This window comes from Pygocentrus nattereri, chromosome 6 (genome assembly GCF_015220715.1).
Source record: "Pygocentrus nattereri isolate fPygNat1 chromosome 6, fPygNat1.pri, whole genome shotgun sequence".
In the NCBI taxonomy this organism is placed as follows: Eukaryota; Metazoa; Chordata; class Actinopteri; order Characiformes; family Serrasalmidae; genus Pygocentrus; species Pygocentrus nattereri.
The window spans coordinates 41596806-41613651 of record NC_051216.1 but is presented as its reverse complement, the minus strand read 5'-3'; the positions used below and the strand labels follow the sequence as shown (position 1 = coordinate 41613651).

The window sequence follows — 16846 nt, the reverse complement described above, 5'->3', positions numbered from 1 at the left end:
GAGGCTACATTATCTCGCATGCCTCTGTGTGCGTTTTTGTGTGCACCTACTCGCACAGACTCCAGAACACATGGGCAAATGTCACAAGTGTACAACCACCTGGCAAGCCGGCGTCGCGATCCATAATCAATAAATGGATCCATCGATGATTGAGATATGAAAGCCTGAGTTCTAATTTGCCAAAGTGGTGCATTCAGTGTTTTTCAATTCCATGACATCCAGAAAAAAAAACCAGAATGACTGATGAAAAGTGATTCTGCAAATGGTGCGTCTAATGCACAAAAAATAATAAGGGTAGCAAAGAACTTGGCTCCAAGAATAAGCCCACTGCTCTCAGGGATTAAAAATAGCTCATGGCCACCGAGGCAAACCCGCAAAGCGACAAACAGACATTGTGTTGCGCTAAATCAGAGACGTGGGCTCACCTGTACCGTTTCCAGCTCCATGGAGAGAGACATCAGGGCTCAAAGGATTGTATTCATCTTTCTTCTCCTCTGGAGAGAAAGAAAAAGGGAAAAACAAGAGTGAGAGAGAGAGAGAGAGAGAGAGAGAGAGAGGATCAGCATTAGTATTACTGAATGCTGGGTTTAACAAAAACCACAAACTACAGCAGCCAAAAAAGAGACCACATAGCATAAATCAACAGCATCAAATCTGCTAGCATCGATCTTCAGGCTCCTGTATGACTCACAGAAATCTTCATTTTTCTTACACTGTGATACTTGAAAACAAGTACATTTCAAAATATATTGTATCTAATGTAATAAATGGCAGAGTAGTATCAACGGGTATCAGTATATCAGCCTAATATCAGCAGAAAATGAATGAATTCGATCCAATCCTGCCAGTAATCTAATAGTGCTAATGGAACAAACAGCATACACTGTCACTGTGATGTCATGCTGCTGTGTACTAAACTGGGCATAAGAGATGGTCAGAGACCACTCTTCATTTATTTCCAGTCAAAACAGCCTTAAAATACTTGATTTTTAATAGATTGTTCTGCAGAGATTAGATACAAAATAATCTTGCATATGGGAGGAGAGTTTCCAAAACGTCAAAAATATCAGTTCAATACATTACAAAAGAAAAATGTGACTCCTGCAAGATCACGTAGACCACCAAAATATCTTTGAGAGATCTTAACATCACTAAAAATGTTTGGAATTACGCAGAAAAAGCAGCCAACTTCTCACACTGAACTTTGGAAGTGTGGAAATACTTCTTTGAATACTTCTTTGCTGCAGATTTCTTTGAAAAACTGAAAATGAGTATCCTGAAAAAAATGAATGCTGTGATAAAGCCACATTAAATAGTAGAAAAATGTATATTAAATTTAGAGTTTCCTGCTTTCTATACTGATGCTGATAAATAAATAAAGGCTGTTCTCTGACTTTTGCACAGTGCTTCTGCAATGACAGGCTACTTTTAGATTCTCATCTATATTGAAGTGCTTTAATTAAAAATAGCCCATTTTAAAATCTTCCTTTTTTTTTAAGAGAACAATATTACTCCAGTAGCGTTATTGGCCAAGACTCAAGGTTTCAATACTGGCATTGGAAAAGAAAAAATTGTGCCATCACCAATGAAAAACGACGGTTAATGAAAAGAAGTAATGAACACTGAGATAAAAGCTTGTTCATACAGTCTTTCTGGCTAAACCTCCTACACTTAATGTATTATATATTTAACAATACATTCATTTGTCTATGACTCCTTTTTGGAAATTGTTAGTAAATGTGTCAGTCATAGTATATTGGATCAGCTGGTGCTGAAACTGTGTGCTACCATGTTTCCTATCACTGTATAAAAGAAGCTCCATGCTGCCTTTGTTGTTGGATGCACTGACCTTCACATCACTATTTCTTTAGTCAGTGTAACAACGAAAGGTGACTGAAGTGGGAAGTATATTGCTATTCATGTTTGTTTCACATATCAAAACTAAAGAAAACATTGAAAAAACATGAATGATCAATTAAAGGGCAGACATAGCATTTTCTGCCTTAACAGTAAGGGGTTAATGAAACTCAGGACAAAAGCTAGCTCGCTGTTTTGGGCTAATGAATATTAGGGAACAACCCACCGAAGGAGCAGCCCTTCTCCCTAATCACAGCTTAAGAAATCAAATCAAGGTATTTGAGTGAGGAGTGGAGTGGGGTGGGGTCTGAAGGGACATTGCTCCAATACTGCCGCTATTGTATTTGTTCCTGCTCTGGCTCATGTGACCTCTTACCGGCAGTCACAAGTATCATAAGCTTCCCCCTCAAAAGGAGGATATACGGCACCTCCACCACAATGAGGGAGGAAAACAAGTCCATATTCCTCAAACACACACACACACACACACACACACACACACATACACACACACACACACCTCCCCAGCATTAGCTGTTTAATTTCTGAACTGCTCGCGACTTCCTTCCTCATTATCTGAGTATGACAACTGAGAGCTTTTTGAAAGTCTCTCTCGCTCTTTTTTCTTTCTCACTTCTCCCGTCTATTTGAAAGATGGCTTTTCAAATCCGGTGCGAAAAAAAGTAACTTTAAGAGGAGCCGCTCAAAAAAAGAGGAAAATAGAAAGGCCTCTCTTGAAGGGATATTTTTGGGGCTTTCAAAAAGAACAAAAGCTCCAGTCGGCTTAGAATCATTTCACTTTTTAAAGTTGGGAACAAACAAGTCATTTGCTAATTGGGGTCTCGCCTTAGCGAAACCCCTGCGAGTGAAACGTTTTCCTTCTGCGCCGTACAGATAAACGTTCAAGGCCTCGAGCCAGTGCGGATATCCCCCCGTGAGCTCACTCGATTGAAAAGTGCGGCGCTTTCCCATGAGGTGCGCTAGCTGAACTCCTTCAGCTGCGCTAGCATTTAGCGCTTGCTAGCACGAGGATATTTGAGGGTCATGTGGACGGCTCGGCCTCACGCGTGGCACCCTGTGAATTTCCTTAGGAGGGAAAATGCCGGCAGTTCTAGTCAAAGCTGGGGAAACTGATATCCTACGAGTGTCAAGCCCAGCTGAATAGTTTCCTCGAGAGACAAAATGGCCAATATTGGTGGCTCAGTTCTGCTTGTTGTGGTTGCAGTTCGTTTTTCAGTGAGGTATCGGTGTGATTTCGAGCACCGCAGCTCGGGACCCTTCTCTTTTCTGCTGTGTACAGAAGTGACACACACTCTTATGTGCTTCTGCTGATCTTACACTTAATACAGATGGTTCTTCAAGGGTTCTTCAGAAAAGGCAGTGGCTCTATTTAGTACCACATACAGAACCATTTCATGCTTAAATGGCCCTTCGCATGGACAAATGGTTCTTCAGATTGACGGAAAATGTGCTGTGTATGGTTCTCCATAGAACCTTTTTTGGAAGTGGTTCTATATAGCAACAAAAAAGGTTCTACTGTTACAATTCCAAGCTTGTAACAATAGTAATGGTTTTTCAGATTGATGGAGAATGTGTTATATAGTTATAGAACCTTTTTAAAAACTATTCTATATAGTACCAAAAAATGTTCTTCTGTTGTTAAAAGTGTGGCATTTTCAGAAAAGTTCTATATAGAACCATGTATAACACATTTTCCATCAGTCTGAAGAACCGTTTCTATTGTTACAAGCTTGGCATCATAACAATGGAAGAATCTTTTTGGTGCTGCATATTTTTCAGAAATAATTCTATATAGAACCATATTCCACGTTCTCCATCAATCTGAAGAACCATTTCTCCATGAAAAAAACCACTGAAGCATGAAATGGTTCTATACAGAACTACTATTCTAAGTAAAACAACTGAACCCTTGAGAAAGTGTGTTGGTAAACTAGTTTTCCACCCTTCTACCTCTTCCAAACTGGCTTAGCACCCACCAATCTAGCACAATAACATTACATTTATTGAGGTAACTTCAAAAAAACTCACATTTGCAGAAAGAAATTAGTAGAACGAGCCAATTCTTATCTGCTCTTATGTAGTTTGGCCTATATGCAGCGCTAGGCCAATGTTAACTGGCAAACACACCTTCGAAAGAGGAAGCTTGGGTATAGCTGTACATGATGATTCATGCAACACTCGGATGTGTCACATTTACCCACATGTACTTGTGAGATACATGGTATCTGTTCTGTTGATGTCCACTGACTTAAAACACAGGCCACATTTCACACACCTGACTGTTTCTCAAAGCTAAAGCCAACAAGCTACTGTGTGCTGTATTTTCAGCCCAGCTGTTGATTCTATATGCTGTTGCTAATTAGGCTGTAGAAGCTTAGATGACATTCATTAATCTAGCATCTATTTTTTGCAAAGTTCGGCTAAACAAAGCACCACTCGACCAGTGCTCTGTTCTAGGAGCGTGACACTTTGTCCGAGTTAAGCGACACATACGGCTAAGTCATTAGCTGAGACTGATCGCTGGGGGTCGGGCATTTAAGAAAAAAAAAAAAATCTGGGAGACCCGCTTGAGCTCACCCTCCACTCTGTAACTGTCAGCACGACCCGAAGTATTGAGGGGCCATTATGCATGTAAATGGCTATCATAATGCTAAAAATTTCATTCAACGCTCTTAATGAGTCCTTGGCCAGGCAGCCACGCTAAATAATGTCTCTCAGATCCTAATTAAAAGAATTTGTCTTTTGAGCCTCGCTAGCTCGGGCTTTGTCATTTAGGTTGATCGCTTTTGAAAATGGGGAGAACGTTGGAAAGAAAGAGTGACACAGCGAGCCAGAAAAAGATGGGCAGGGTGACTGAAATGATGCTATTGAGGTTGTGTGTAACCACCTTGGCCTGTGAGTAAGCTATGAGTTTAACGGCATTGTAAGACATGTCCACTTCCTACAACTCACGTCTGACATCTGGCATGACCGTATTTTATACAGCATCACCGCTGCAGTCATCTTAGCGAATTTTGCTGGGTTTGGCTAGGTGTGAGCTAGCTGGCAGGCTTGCATAGTTCTTAAAGTTAAAATTTAGTACGTGTGTCTCAAGTTGTTTGCAAATAGACTTACTTTTGTGGTTTCTAGGACTTCTGTCTACAAGAAAGGACAAGTACCGTAAAATAGCTAAAAACAGTACTAACAGCCATCATGAGGCTTAAAATTGGGATTGGTTTTATCTTCATTGTGTCCTTTATTATAGATGACAGTATATCATGTATGATCTGATGCTTTAGCTATGCAGATGCTATAAATGCTAATGCTAATGATGGATGCTAATAAAGTTTCAATACTTGTTAGCAACATTAGCCCACATCGCACCAATGCAAAACTAAAGAAGCAAGCTTTTGCCACCAAACAGGCTACATTTAAATTAAACAGTAAATGTCCATTTCCTACCATCATAGCAGAGCCATGGCCATATTTCATGCAGCCACCTAATAAAATTTGCTGCACGTGGCGAGAGGGGACACTAGCTAAACAGACAGTTGTGAGCTATGTACTATGATATGGACTTGTAAAGGCTCTGTCCCTCACCTGCGCTGTTCAGGTCCCCATGACGCCAGACGTCCCGGCTCTCTGCCTCCTCGTCTCCACGGCAGGACAGTAAGGCATGGGCCACGCGGGGCGAGGCCTCCAAGCTGGGAACACCCAACGGACTGCCCTCACCCTCCGAACCCAGTAGCCTGTCCTCATCCTCAGAGCCAGAGCCAGCCTCCACCACGCTTTCATAACTCAGCACTGAGAGACAGAGAGAGAGAAAGGAATTGACCAGCAGTTATTATCTCCAATGACCACCATTCATCATTGTCCACATGGCACTTTCGCAGTTCGGACAGGACCCGGACGACTCGCGTGGAACGCTGCCACTGTGCTGTGTCTGTCAGTGTCACTGGTTTACATATGCATGACCCAACAATATGGTTGGTGTGGGATTTAAGATGAGTAAATGTGGGTGGTAACAACAGATAGATGGATGAATAGATGGATGGATGGATGGATGGATGGATAGATAGATCCAATATTCTTGGAAATACTGTATGAAATTCCACTAAAATCTGGAGTACATACTTAGGATCACTACTCCACTTCTGAGGCTGACACTGAAGCAGTTTATTCTTTATGTGAGTTCCAGATCACGAAAACTACAGCCTTTAAACTATAAGGGTTTCTATGTGAATCCACACTTCAATTTCCCACTTTACATTACTGTTGCTTAATTTATGCAGTTATGGAACTGCCCAACGGTTCTTGAGGTTAAATGAGTTACGCCTGTGTCTGGAACAATTCTTGATATGGAAAAAAAGGCTAACCAAACAAGGGTCCAGAATCAAATGGTTGAGGTACTCCAATTCAAATGAACCTGACGTCATGGGAACGGGGTGCAGAGTTCGGGTTCACTTGAAGTTCTCCGCAGCCCCAACGCAACAATCCCTCGCCAGCGCCTTATCTGCCGGGCATGCTGCCAGAGCGGCCAGAATGAGTGGGAAGTGGCTCTAATGGCGCGATGTGAAACCTAATTGCCGATGTTGGGCCCGTCCTTGCTCGCCTCCATCTCAAAAACAACAAACTCTCCTCCCCCGGCTGCTCTGCTTCCTAGCTCGCTGGCTTTTTAGATGGGGGCCGCTGAAGGTTCCTTCGTTTTTTTAAGGACCTGTAGGTGGGCAGTCACTACATGACTTACACAGTAGTTACTGAATAAATTATAGTTTAATAATAGATATTAAGAGTAATAGTCGAATGTTCTGCTTGAAGTTTTAAGGGGTTAATAAAGTTTCACACTATATGGAATAAAATATATGGACGATTACTTGCATACACAGCACCTTTATGGGGATCCACAGTTTCATACCTTAAATATTAGTTTCCCAGTTCTTCCTGAACAATAAGCCTTAAGCTATATAAAGCCTGCAGTTTAAGGGATTGACTCACTAATTTCACTTCAAGACCCCATTCTTTTAACTACATGCCCATTTTTCTTTCCTCACTGGCTCCCAGATGGGGTTAAAGATGACCCCCCCCCCCCCCCCCCCACAACCCCCACCACTGGGGAAGGGGGGAAGATTAGCCGGCACGTAGCCGATCATAATATGATCTTTGTCTGATCGGCGCAGGCCTGCATTTGCCAGGGCCAGGGACAACTGCGCAACAGGTGCAAATTAAAAGGGGAACCGTCCCAGGGTCCAAGGGATGGAGGGATGGGTGCGAAACGCCGCGGCCGCTGGCTGAATACCAAAAGAGCTAAGAGAGGTGGAATGGTGGAAGGGATGGAGGGGTGGGGGGAGGTGGGGCAGGGGCGTGGGACAAAAAGATTTCTTACTAAGAGGTGTGACCGGTGGGATTATTTAGGGGCGACTTCAGAAGGGAGGGGGTAAAGACCACCCCCCCCCCCACCTCCCTTTTCAAATAAAAGCGAGAAGGAGAGCAAAAGAGAGAGTGAAAAACATTAAGGGAGTGGTGGAAAGTAAGACATAAGAAGCTCTTTGTGTGGTCTGGACGTACCTAAGACATACTGCAACTTTATATTGCTGCTCTCTCTCTCTCGCTCTCTCTCTCTCTCTCTCTCTCTCTCTCTCTCTCCCTTTTTCTCTTTTAACCACACCTCAGTCACGAATAACGATCTCTAGAAGCCCCGTTCTCTCAGGTGTGATGTGAGTTTTAGAGAAGAAACCTCAGAAGGCCGGACGGCGGGAGCGCTCCAAAGAGAAATAAAGAGGAAAAAAAGAAAAAAGAGGGGGCGGCATGGGAAGGAGAGAATGAAGAGAATGAATGCAGAGGTCAGGCAGTTGAATATTAATAACAGGCAACCACTAAGCTGTTTGACTCGAAGAGGAACCATCACACATGCCCACACAAAAAGAGTCAGCTACCTCTTTTACCCTCTTTTACCATTCTCTTTCCTCAGGCGAATTTATTTATTTTATTTTATTTATTTTTTAAAAGATACAAGCTAGTTACAGAGTTCCAAATTACACGGCGCGGATGCCTGAGTAGAAGGCTTTTTTTTTAAGAGCGCTTATCTCTTTTAGCATTAGAGAGGCCGTCTCTGCGGCTTTCTTCTCCTTATGATTACATGCCACAGATAGAAACAGGAAAATGTTTAGGTTCGAGGAATGGCGTATGGGGGGAAAAAGGAGAGAAATGTTTTGACTCACATCAAATAGATACTTTTCTGGCTGTGTGTGCAAGCTAGCATTCCCCACACAAGAGCAATTCATCACTCTGTTTACCTCGGAGGTCACATGGGCCTGCCAGTGTAGCAGATGTGACTGCAATATGAGCTTTTGCAAGCTTGTGTGTGTGTGTGTGTGTGTGTGTGAGCGTGTGCAACTCAACGGCCCAACACCAGCAGGAAAAACTGTAAACGTGCGTAAACGTGTGCCGCAACTTGTAGCAACTGGCTTATAGCATGTCTTTTTCTCCCAGTGTCCTAGTGACTTGGACATGCCAGTCAAATGCATCCAGTTTGTGAAGGCTCCTCCCCTTCTGCGATCCTATTGGCTGTCGCTCCACCCTGCTACTCTGCCAGCTGTCCTGCCTCGTAATGTCTGCAGTGAACGGCCCATTGTGCTCACCCCAGAGACAAAGAGGCCACCTCTCTCTCTCTCTCTCTCTCTCTCTCTTCCTTCTTCCTCACTCGCTCTCCGTCTATCTCTTCTCTCTCTATCTCTCCTGTTGTCTTGCATTCTGTGAGTAACCCCACCTATCATCTTGTTATCTGTCCTCGGAGAACAGCGACCTCACCCTTCTCATACAACCAGTCTTTCAGAAGCCTGAAACGTGCATAACCTGCACTGTTTTATATTTATGTTTACGCTGTTTTGATAGATTTTTTCAGTGCCAGTTTTTTTGGACAGTTATTACAAGATATCACTTCAGAATCTTGTCAGACAGCAAATTTGTCATAGAAGTAGAAACATGTACATACGTATATTTGCCCTATATATTCCCTGTATATATCTATATAACCCTATTCCATATTCTATTAATCTCAAAGTGAGCGACTGCCCAGACCTGGTGAGAGATATCCTGATCAATACTTGATAAAAGACAATTCCTTCTTCTAACAGCCGTACAAACACAGCTAAAGGCTTGCTATGTCGATATTTCGCCGCATACATTCCATGAAAACCCTTTAAAGATGTCAAATATGTCTAAACCAAATACCTTTTCTTTTTCCAGTGCCAATCGGACTAAAAACTCAACCCCATTTCCGAATGGCTCTCGGGCGAGAACGGTGCGGCGCTCCTTCCGAGCCGTTTACCTGCACTGCCAGGTACGTGTGCTCTGTCTGCACTGACTGGCTCTACCTATCACAATCTATCAGCATCCTGTCGTCTCCGCTGCGGCTTTTCAAGCTCCGGGGAAAAACAGTACACACCTCACAGGCTGCCACGCTCAAATGTACCTGTGTTCAAACAGGCACTACACAACCAGCGTCAAGGAATACAAGCAGGTGGCCGAAGTCTCTCAAGCCAAGATCAGGTTACACCTCCGTTGCTTTGACCGCCTATCCGTTCACAGGTCGCTTGGCCATTATCCTTCTTCCCTTCCTTTTTCCCTCCGTTCTTGTCCACCTCGCTGTCCACCAAAGCCAATCTGTCCGTTCCAGACATAGTACGGGAAAAGGCGCAGGTGAAGGAAAGCAAACTGCGCGTCCGTACGAAACCCCAGCCGCAGGTATGTCTCAACCTTGTCCGCTACGGCAATGAAGGCAGCCTGGGCAGGCAGTGGAAAATAACTGCTCTCACTTCTCTCTCTCTCTCTCTCTCTCTCGCTCTCTCCTGTGCATCACCTGAGCGAGGGAGAGAAAGGAGGGGGGAAGGGAGCTGACTAGGTGAGGCAGCGGTGCATTCAAAAGGAGGTCGCTGCCTAGCGGCTACAGCCTGAAAATGATCCACATAAATCACGTCGGCCGGCGTTTAGCCGAGGAAGACGGTGATGGTGTGGGAAGATATGTGTCAATGCATATTTGATGGCACGAAAGACTTCTCTTTAAAAATGGGTGTCAAAAAGAATCTTTTGATGGAAATATTCATGTGACAACCCTTCCCTTAAAACCTGTTTGTAAATGAAATGACCTAAGTAAGAATATGGCCTTTACATACAACCTGACTTCACCTGATGTTCACTCAAAAGAGAGGATTCAGTCATTCCAAGATTCTAGAGTCAAACCCAGGAACTGTATCCGTAACTGCTACACAGCAAAAGAAAATTACAGGAACATTCACCATTTCACGCTCATTGGTTGGTTGACTGAGATGCCGACATGGATTGACTGCCTGTTTTCTTTGAGCGTATGAGATAGAGCCAATACATTCTTTGCAATTTTTAATATTACAGGCCTTGGCTGAGCTTATGCGAAAGGTGGATAATATGACAAATATACTGAGATACTTCAAGAGATGTTCACAATATACATTATAATATTTCATTTTTCCAGACGTTTGATCGGTTGGAACTCATAAAGAAGAACCAGTAGTGCTACATTAATATCAAAAACTATGTCAAAAATGATGTGTTGCTGTATTTGGCATACTGTGCTGCTGTAAATCCAGTTAAACAGTAATTTTGCTTTCTTTATAATGAAATATGCACTTGGTCAGTACTGGCCATATTAACAATATGTCCAGAAATGCATACTGTATTGTACTGCGGCCTAATTTATCACAATTACGATATATAGTCATATAACCCTGTCCTAGGAATGCAATGGTTTTCGACCCACGTTTCATTCAGGGTTCACCAATCTGTTTTTATTATGCATTGCAAGCTGTATTACAATTCCAATCTGTAGCAAATAGAGCAATACTATCATGTCCATGTGGTCCAGCTCTGCTACAAAGAGTAAGAAATCTGTCGATGGCTGCTTTTGTGCGCTGAGATAGGAGACTGTGTGTTTGTTTTAAGGCCGGCTGGCGGAGAGGTCAGCAGCCGAAGAGGTAGAGGGGGGCACAAAGAGTCCAGGCAGCGAGAGAGAGTGAGAGAGGGAAAGAGAGAGGCCGCTTTTGTGACGCCTGTGATCTTCAGTGCAAACTCAGCTATGCGTGAACCATTACGGTGAACCTGGACAGGGGTGAGTGCACCGGGGTGGGACAGAGAAAGAGTGAGCATGTGTATGTATCTGTGTGGGTGCTGGACGTGCCTGTAGTCTGAACTTACAGTCCAGCGTAGCGGCTATTCAGTTTGTTCAGTAAGATGAACACAGTTTTGCTGATATTTTTAAAGAGCATAGAGCTACTCAGTGTGTGTGTGTGTGTGTGTGTGTGTGTGTGTGTGTGTGTTTTTCTACATTTTGAGAACATGGCAGGGCCAATAAAATGATCCAGACTTTGTAAAGCAATTTAAGCTCTTAAGTTTTTTTTTTTTTTTTTTAAACTGAAAGAGTAAAATCATTTCTTTTTGGTTAAGGTTTGAGGGTTTCTCTTTGAGGTTAAGGTTAGGGTTTGATTTAGGTTTAGGGACCAAATGCCAGCCTACATTTACTCCATTTCTTGCCAAAATGGCCATTAAGTACTAGTCACATCATATTTCAAGAGACACTTCTAAGGAAATTAATCCACATCGGTATATTAAAGAGAAAAGTTACAAGAAAATTTGTGAAAAAATAGAAGTTTCCAAAACTGGGGTTGTAAAAATGAAAAAAAAAAGAGAATATGAGATTCATAACAACCACCTGTAAGACCGGGTAGACCACCAAAACTGTCCCCCATCAGAAAAACAGCACTTAAAGCTTTCAGCTTGAAAGAGAGGAGAAAATCAAGCTGCTTCAGATCTGAAAACATCCACAGGTGTCTCTGTCCATCTTTCCAGTAAGAAGATGACTCTATTTTATCACTGAATATGTTTGGAATTGTGCCATGAAAAGCAGCACAACCAACTTCTAACACTGAATTATGGAGGCTTTAATAAATCTCTGCAGATTTCTTTGTAAAACTCTTATACATTAGTTAAATATAATTTCATATTAGATTTATTTATTGAGGCATCTGTGTTATTTTCTGTTAAATATACTTTTCTGCTTTATTTTCTGATGTTAAAAATGAATAACTTGTGTGTGTGAAACGTGTGTGTGTGTGTGTGTGTACCTAGGCTGTCCATAGAGGGGGTGGCTGTGCTCCTCTATCCCTGCCGTGAGGAGGCAACAGTAGCCTGCCCCTAATTGAATTAAACTCCCATTTGTCTACTGGACCCCCGTGCAACAGGCTGAGGAAGAAAAGGGAGGAGAGAAAGAGAGAAAGAGAGAGACAGAGAGACAGAGAGACAGAGAAAGAGAGAGAGGCTCCTAGGTTGGCTCATGCCGCCAGACGGCCCACCTTTCCTCCCCTCCCTCCCCCTCGCAGACCCACCATCTGTGCCCCACCGCATGCACATGTTACCCCTCTCTCTCTCGACAACTGTTCTGGGCCTCTACCAGCCTCACAGTGTGTGTGTGTGTATGTGTGTGTGTGTGTGTTCATGTGCGTGTGCGCGTGCATTCTCCCTGGGCTAGAGAGAGACACACAATAGCTCACTCGGCTACCCTGAGGACCAGGAAAGGCAGGAAAAACCATAAAGAAAACTCAATATGCTGCTCTGAGGAAGATAAAGAAATGGGCCTCTATCTCAGTCTCTCTGTCACTCAGGTGCCTCTCTCCGAGTCCATGGAAAATAACCAAAAATAAATACAAATAAACAACTGCCTCCAGCAAAAAATACTCAAAGAGAAGCTTCATGCATCCCACTTCTGCACAAAATACTCTAGAACCTACTACAGGTGAGAGCAAAGCTAAGGCGGAATCGTCTGTGTTGATTTGTCATATGAGTCATTCCAGTCTATCGATTTTTTTTCCTCTTTTTTTGGAGGTTGGAGGTGGGGGGGGAGTTAATATGGGTCAATTAATATGCAAATCTCCCGGCAGATGCTCAGTGGCTCTCAGCGTGTGATTGGCCCGTCGGTCACTGGCTGTTCAAACAGTTTCGCAACCAAAACAACACCAGGTTTCCCCCCACCGACGCAAAAAAACCAACAAGACCTCTTCCTCTTTCGCTGCTTCATTGAAAAAAAAAAAGTTTTATATACATATATGATTGTGTTTGTACATTTGTATCGGTTTATTTTAGCTCAGCTGTATTAATAAAAAAGTTTTTTTCTCATTTAACTTGAAAGCCTTGAGGAAGTCTTGCAAATCTCTGCACGGACGTGAGCATAGCCACACAAGCTTTCTCATTCATTTCCTTCTTGCTCTTTATTAATGTGAGACCACGAGCTCCACCACTAAAAAAAAAGAGCATCTTCTAAATAAACCTATTGATTTCCACCTCGAGAGGTCAAAATCTGCAGGACAAAACGTGGCCAGGTCTGTTTCATGTCAAAGTGGAGCGAAAAAGAAGAACGAGACGAAGAAGAAAGAAGAACAAGAAGAAGAAAGGAGAAACGTAAGCTAAAAGGAAACAGCTTGGGCCTTGCTTAGATCATGTTTCTCCCTATGTGCTTCTGCCAGAGGTGCTTGTTGGGTGTTTTTTTTTGTTTGTTTTTTTTTTTTTTGCAAGCTAAAGGCTACAGATGGGCTAAAAGCAGGATCTCACAGTGGAGGCTTTAAATGGAGGTCCACGGGCAGGAGACAGGTTGCTCATGAAATATTCATGCGAGGAGTGGCGCTAGCCATCCATCCCGTCCCGCAACACTCCTCTCCACTCCACTCTGCTCCACCCATCCTGAGAGGAAACGAGGGGCCGAAAGCGCCTGAGCTCCGCGGTCAAAAGTAGGAAAAAGGACAAACAGACAAACAAAACGAAAAGGAAATGTCAGTCAAAAGTTTGGGGACAAGCCGCTTCTAACACAAATAAGCATGTGTTTATTGGATCGCAATCACTTACCATAATAAATACTACATTTTGACGTACAAATACTGTATTGTGATAGTACTTAGGATTTAGTTATATTATTATTTACTACTACATGACCAATACCGATCTAAAAGAGCTAAACATTGTGATAATTCTGCGGCCTGACTGCAACAGATTTGGCTAAACAATGCTGTACTGAACTGTGTTTGCCTGCTCTCACGGTATCACCAAACTTTTGACTGTCGGTCCGAGCAGAAGCTGAATCTGCAACACGTCGTGCGCTCTAGAGTCTTTTTTCATTCATGTTCCATTTTTAATCTCTCCTGTTTGCTTCCAACTTGAGGTATCGCTGAAGTTTTTAATGATCCCTGAGAAATCATTGCCAAGAGGGAGAGAAAGAGAGAGAGAGAGAGAGAGAGAGAGAGAGAGAGAGAGAGAGAGAGAGAGTGTTCTCAACTGTGTGATGAGAGGAAAATGATGTTCTTTGGTTTTGGGCTGGGCAGCGAGTGCCTCAATTATAGATATCCAACTCCATAGATGACGCACAGGGGAGAGAGAGAGCGGGAGAGAGGGACAGAGAGAGAGAGAGAGAGAGAAAAGAAGACGTTGATCCAAGCCATAGCTGTCTGGATGGGCCCTCTTCGTGGGTTTTTTCCTGTCTATTCTATGCTGTGTATGCCGTCTCTCTGTCCTGCTCTGTTTATGAGACACTAGTGCTGGCAGAATGAATCAAATTCAACAGCACAATATTTTACGAGGACATCAGGAGACCACAGTATTTGATGATATTTAAGGCTGCATTACAAAAGGCCTTTAAGACATAATACCTTCCAATCAAAACTAGTTTTCTTCTGTTCTCTTCCTTTAATACAACACCAAAGGAAAGTAGATAGAAACTAGAGATGCAGAAAGGAAACACTACTTTTAATGTGTTTTCAACTGTTCGATCAAACAGCCTGGCGAGAGACATCTACTGTAGTTAACCACATCAAACCTAATGTCTTGTTTGAAACTGTCTGTGCGCTACTGTGTTTCCCATCACTGTGTAAAAGAAGCTCCATGCTGCCTTTATTGTTGGATGCACTGCGATTGTTTCCGAGTGAGTGTTTGAACTTGTTTGTATCTATAACTGCATATTATTGTTTGGTTTAATCCGAGTAACATTAAAAGGTGAATGTATATTATTTTATATTATTATGAATGTATTAGTTACTACACTGTTAGATTATGCTTTTGATATATTAAAAAATTGCTACAACTGTGCTGAAAATCATATTGTTAATGTAGGTTGAACAGCAGAAACAGACACTTTTTTGCATTGGTCTTTACTGAAGAACTAAAACTGAATATAGTTGTGTGGCACAACTACAAGCATATAAGTGCAAATCCCTCTCTCTCTGCATGTATATATATATATATATATATATATATATATATATATATATATAGACTCACTGAATCACCAAAACACTGAACTCTCCTAAAAAGTCAAGTTCTTTGTAGATGAGTAAGTTAACCAACCAGTAATTATGTGTGTTACATTCTCTTAATTATTTGAAGTCTTTATTTAAAAAACTCCAATTTGAAGGCAGTCGGATTACTTAGTTGTTAAACTCCAAATCAGTTTTTACAGGGTTCCTACAGCATGTGCACTGCAGCAAGCAGAAACATACACACACACACACACACACACACACACACACTTGTGTTCCACAGGCATGGGATCAGCTGGAGCGATATAAAACATGCACGAGGTTGAACAACTGTCAGCACATCTGCTGCACAGCTCTTTATCCCATTCTCCATCACTCCCACATCCTCATCAATAACACTCCTGACGAGTGTGTGTGTGTGTGTGTGTGTGTGTGTGTGTGTGTGTGTGTGTGTGTGTGTGTGTGTGTGTGTGTGTGTAGCCATATCAGTATCAGTACAAATGTGTCCTACATGAGCTGTAATGTATGTGTGCTTTACCTTGTGTGTGTGTATGTTTGTTTTTGTACATTTTTGGGACAATAAACAGGACTAACCTACAGGACCAACAAAATAACACATATGAGATATATTATTATTACATATAGGTTCTCTACAGGTACTATTAAATATAGGTTCCTCTACAGAGAACAAACTTACACAGGCGTTTAATACATTATTTGATACTGCAGAAAAGAATGGCTGAAAATCTGCCTTATAAAAATATACTGATGGTTCCAGTTTCCATTTATTACAGCAAGCAAGATTATAAAAGTACAATATTATATAATAAAGTGCTATGTTAGCCTACTATATTGCTACCTTATGATCACTATGAGTGAGCTTTTCCTCCCTGCTCTGGGATTTGAGGTGAAGAGGAGGTGATATTTTTTTAGGGGGGAAGGGGGAGGGTCTGTTTATTCTTTCTTACACTTATAGCAATGTAATCAGTACTAAACTAAGACTTTACTTGCTCCAGTCTGTTAAATGTATTGTTTAATACCTGCGCATTCTGAATATATATAGATACTGAATGATATAATATGATCCAATGTATTGTTACACTACTAGTACTTACATATATATGTAAAGTACATTTGGGAAACATCATTACTATTATTGGGACACATCCCAGCTGCATAATGTGTGCTTCTCCTTTATTTATTTAAAGGGTCAGTATTAATGCAAATGTGCTCAATTGTGTACGAGTCATATTACGTGTGCATCTCCTTTACCTTGTGTCTGCGTTCAACATCATAGTGTGGAAAGAAAGAAAAAAAAAGCCCAAGCTTCAAGCACATGCAAATTCAGACGCGTGTAATCGGGGCAAAATTAATTTTGCTGCTGCTGATTAGAAGCATTAATTAATCTGTTGGAGGTGCAGACCTAATCTGAGGTCGCATTACACCTCCTGTAAGATTAATTAGGACGCTACAAATAACATACGGCGCTGCCAGTGCAGATTATAGTAAGCCCTGTTTCTTTGATTCGATGGAGAGCTAGGCGAAACCTGAATTACTTTAACACTTGGGAGTTAAGTACTTTGTAGTCAATTGTAAGCACAGTATTCTGCACTGGGAAAGAGACAGTGGGGATTTGACTAGTGCTGTGAATTTATTAAAATGGG

The 16846-nt window shown here is 42.1% G+C and overlaps 1 protein-coding gene across 5 annotated transcripts in view; it reads right to left on the bottom strand.

Moving 5' to 3' along the window:
• The window catches only part of zeb2a (zinc finger E-box binding homeobox 2a), a 58655-nt gene that overhangs the window by 11777 nt on the left and 30032 nt on the right, over positions 1-16846 (bottom strand). For all 5 annotated transcript variants that reach the window (XM_017715526.2, XM_017715525.2, XM_017715527.2 and 2 more), the window contains 2 exons: positions 5458-5661; positions 426-494 (listed from right to left, as the gene is read on the bottom strand). In XM_017715526.2, coding sequence (XP_017571015.2) covers positions 426-494; positions 5458-5661 — 273 coding nt within the window. The remainder of the gene's footprint in view (positions 1-425; positions 495-5457; positions 5662-16846) is intronic.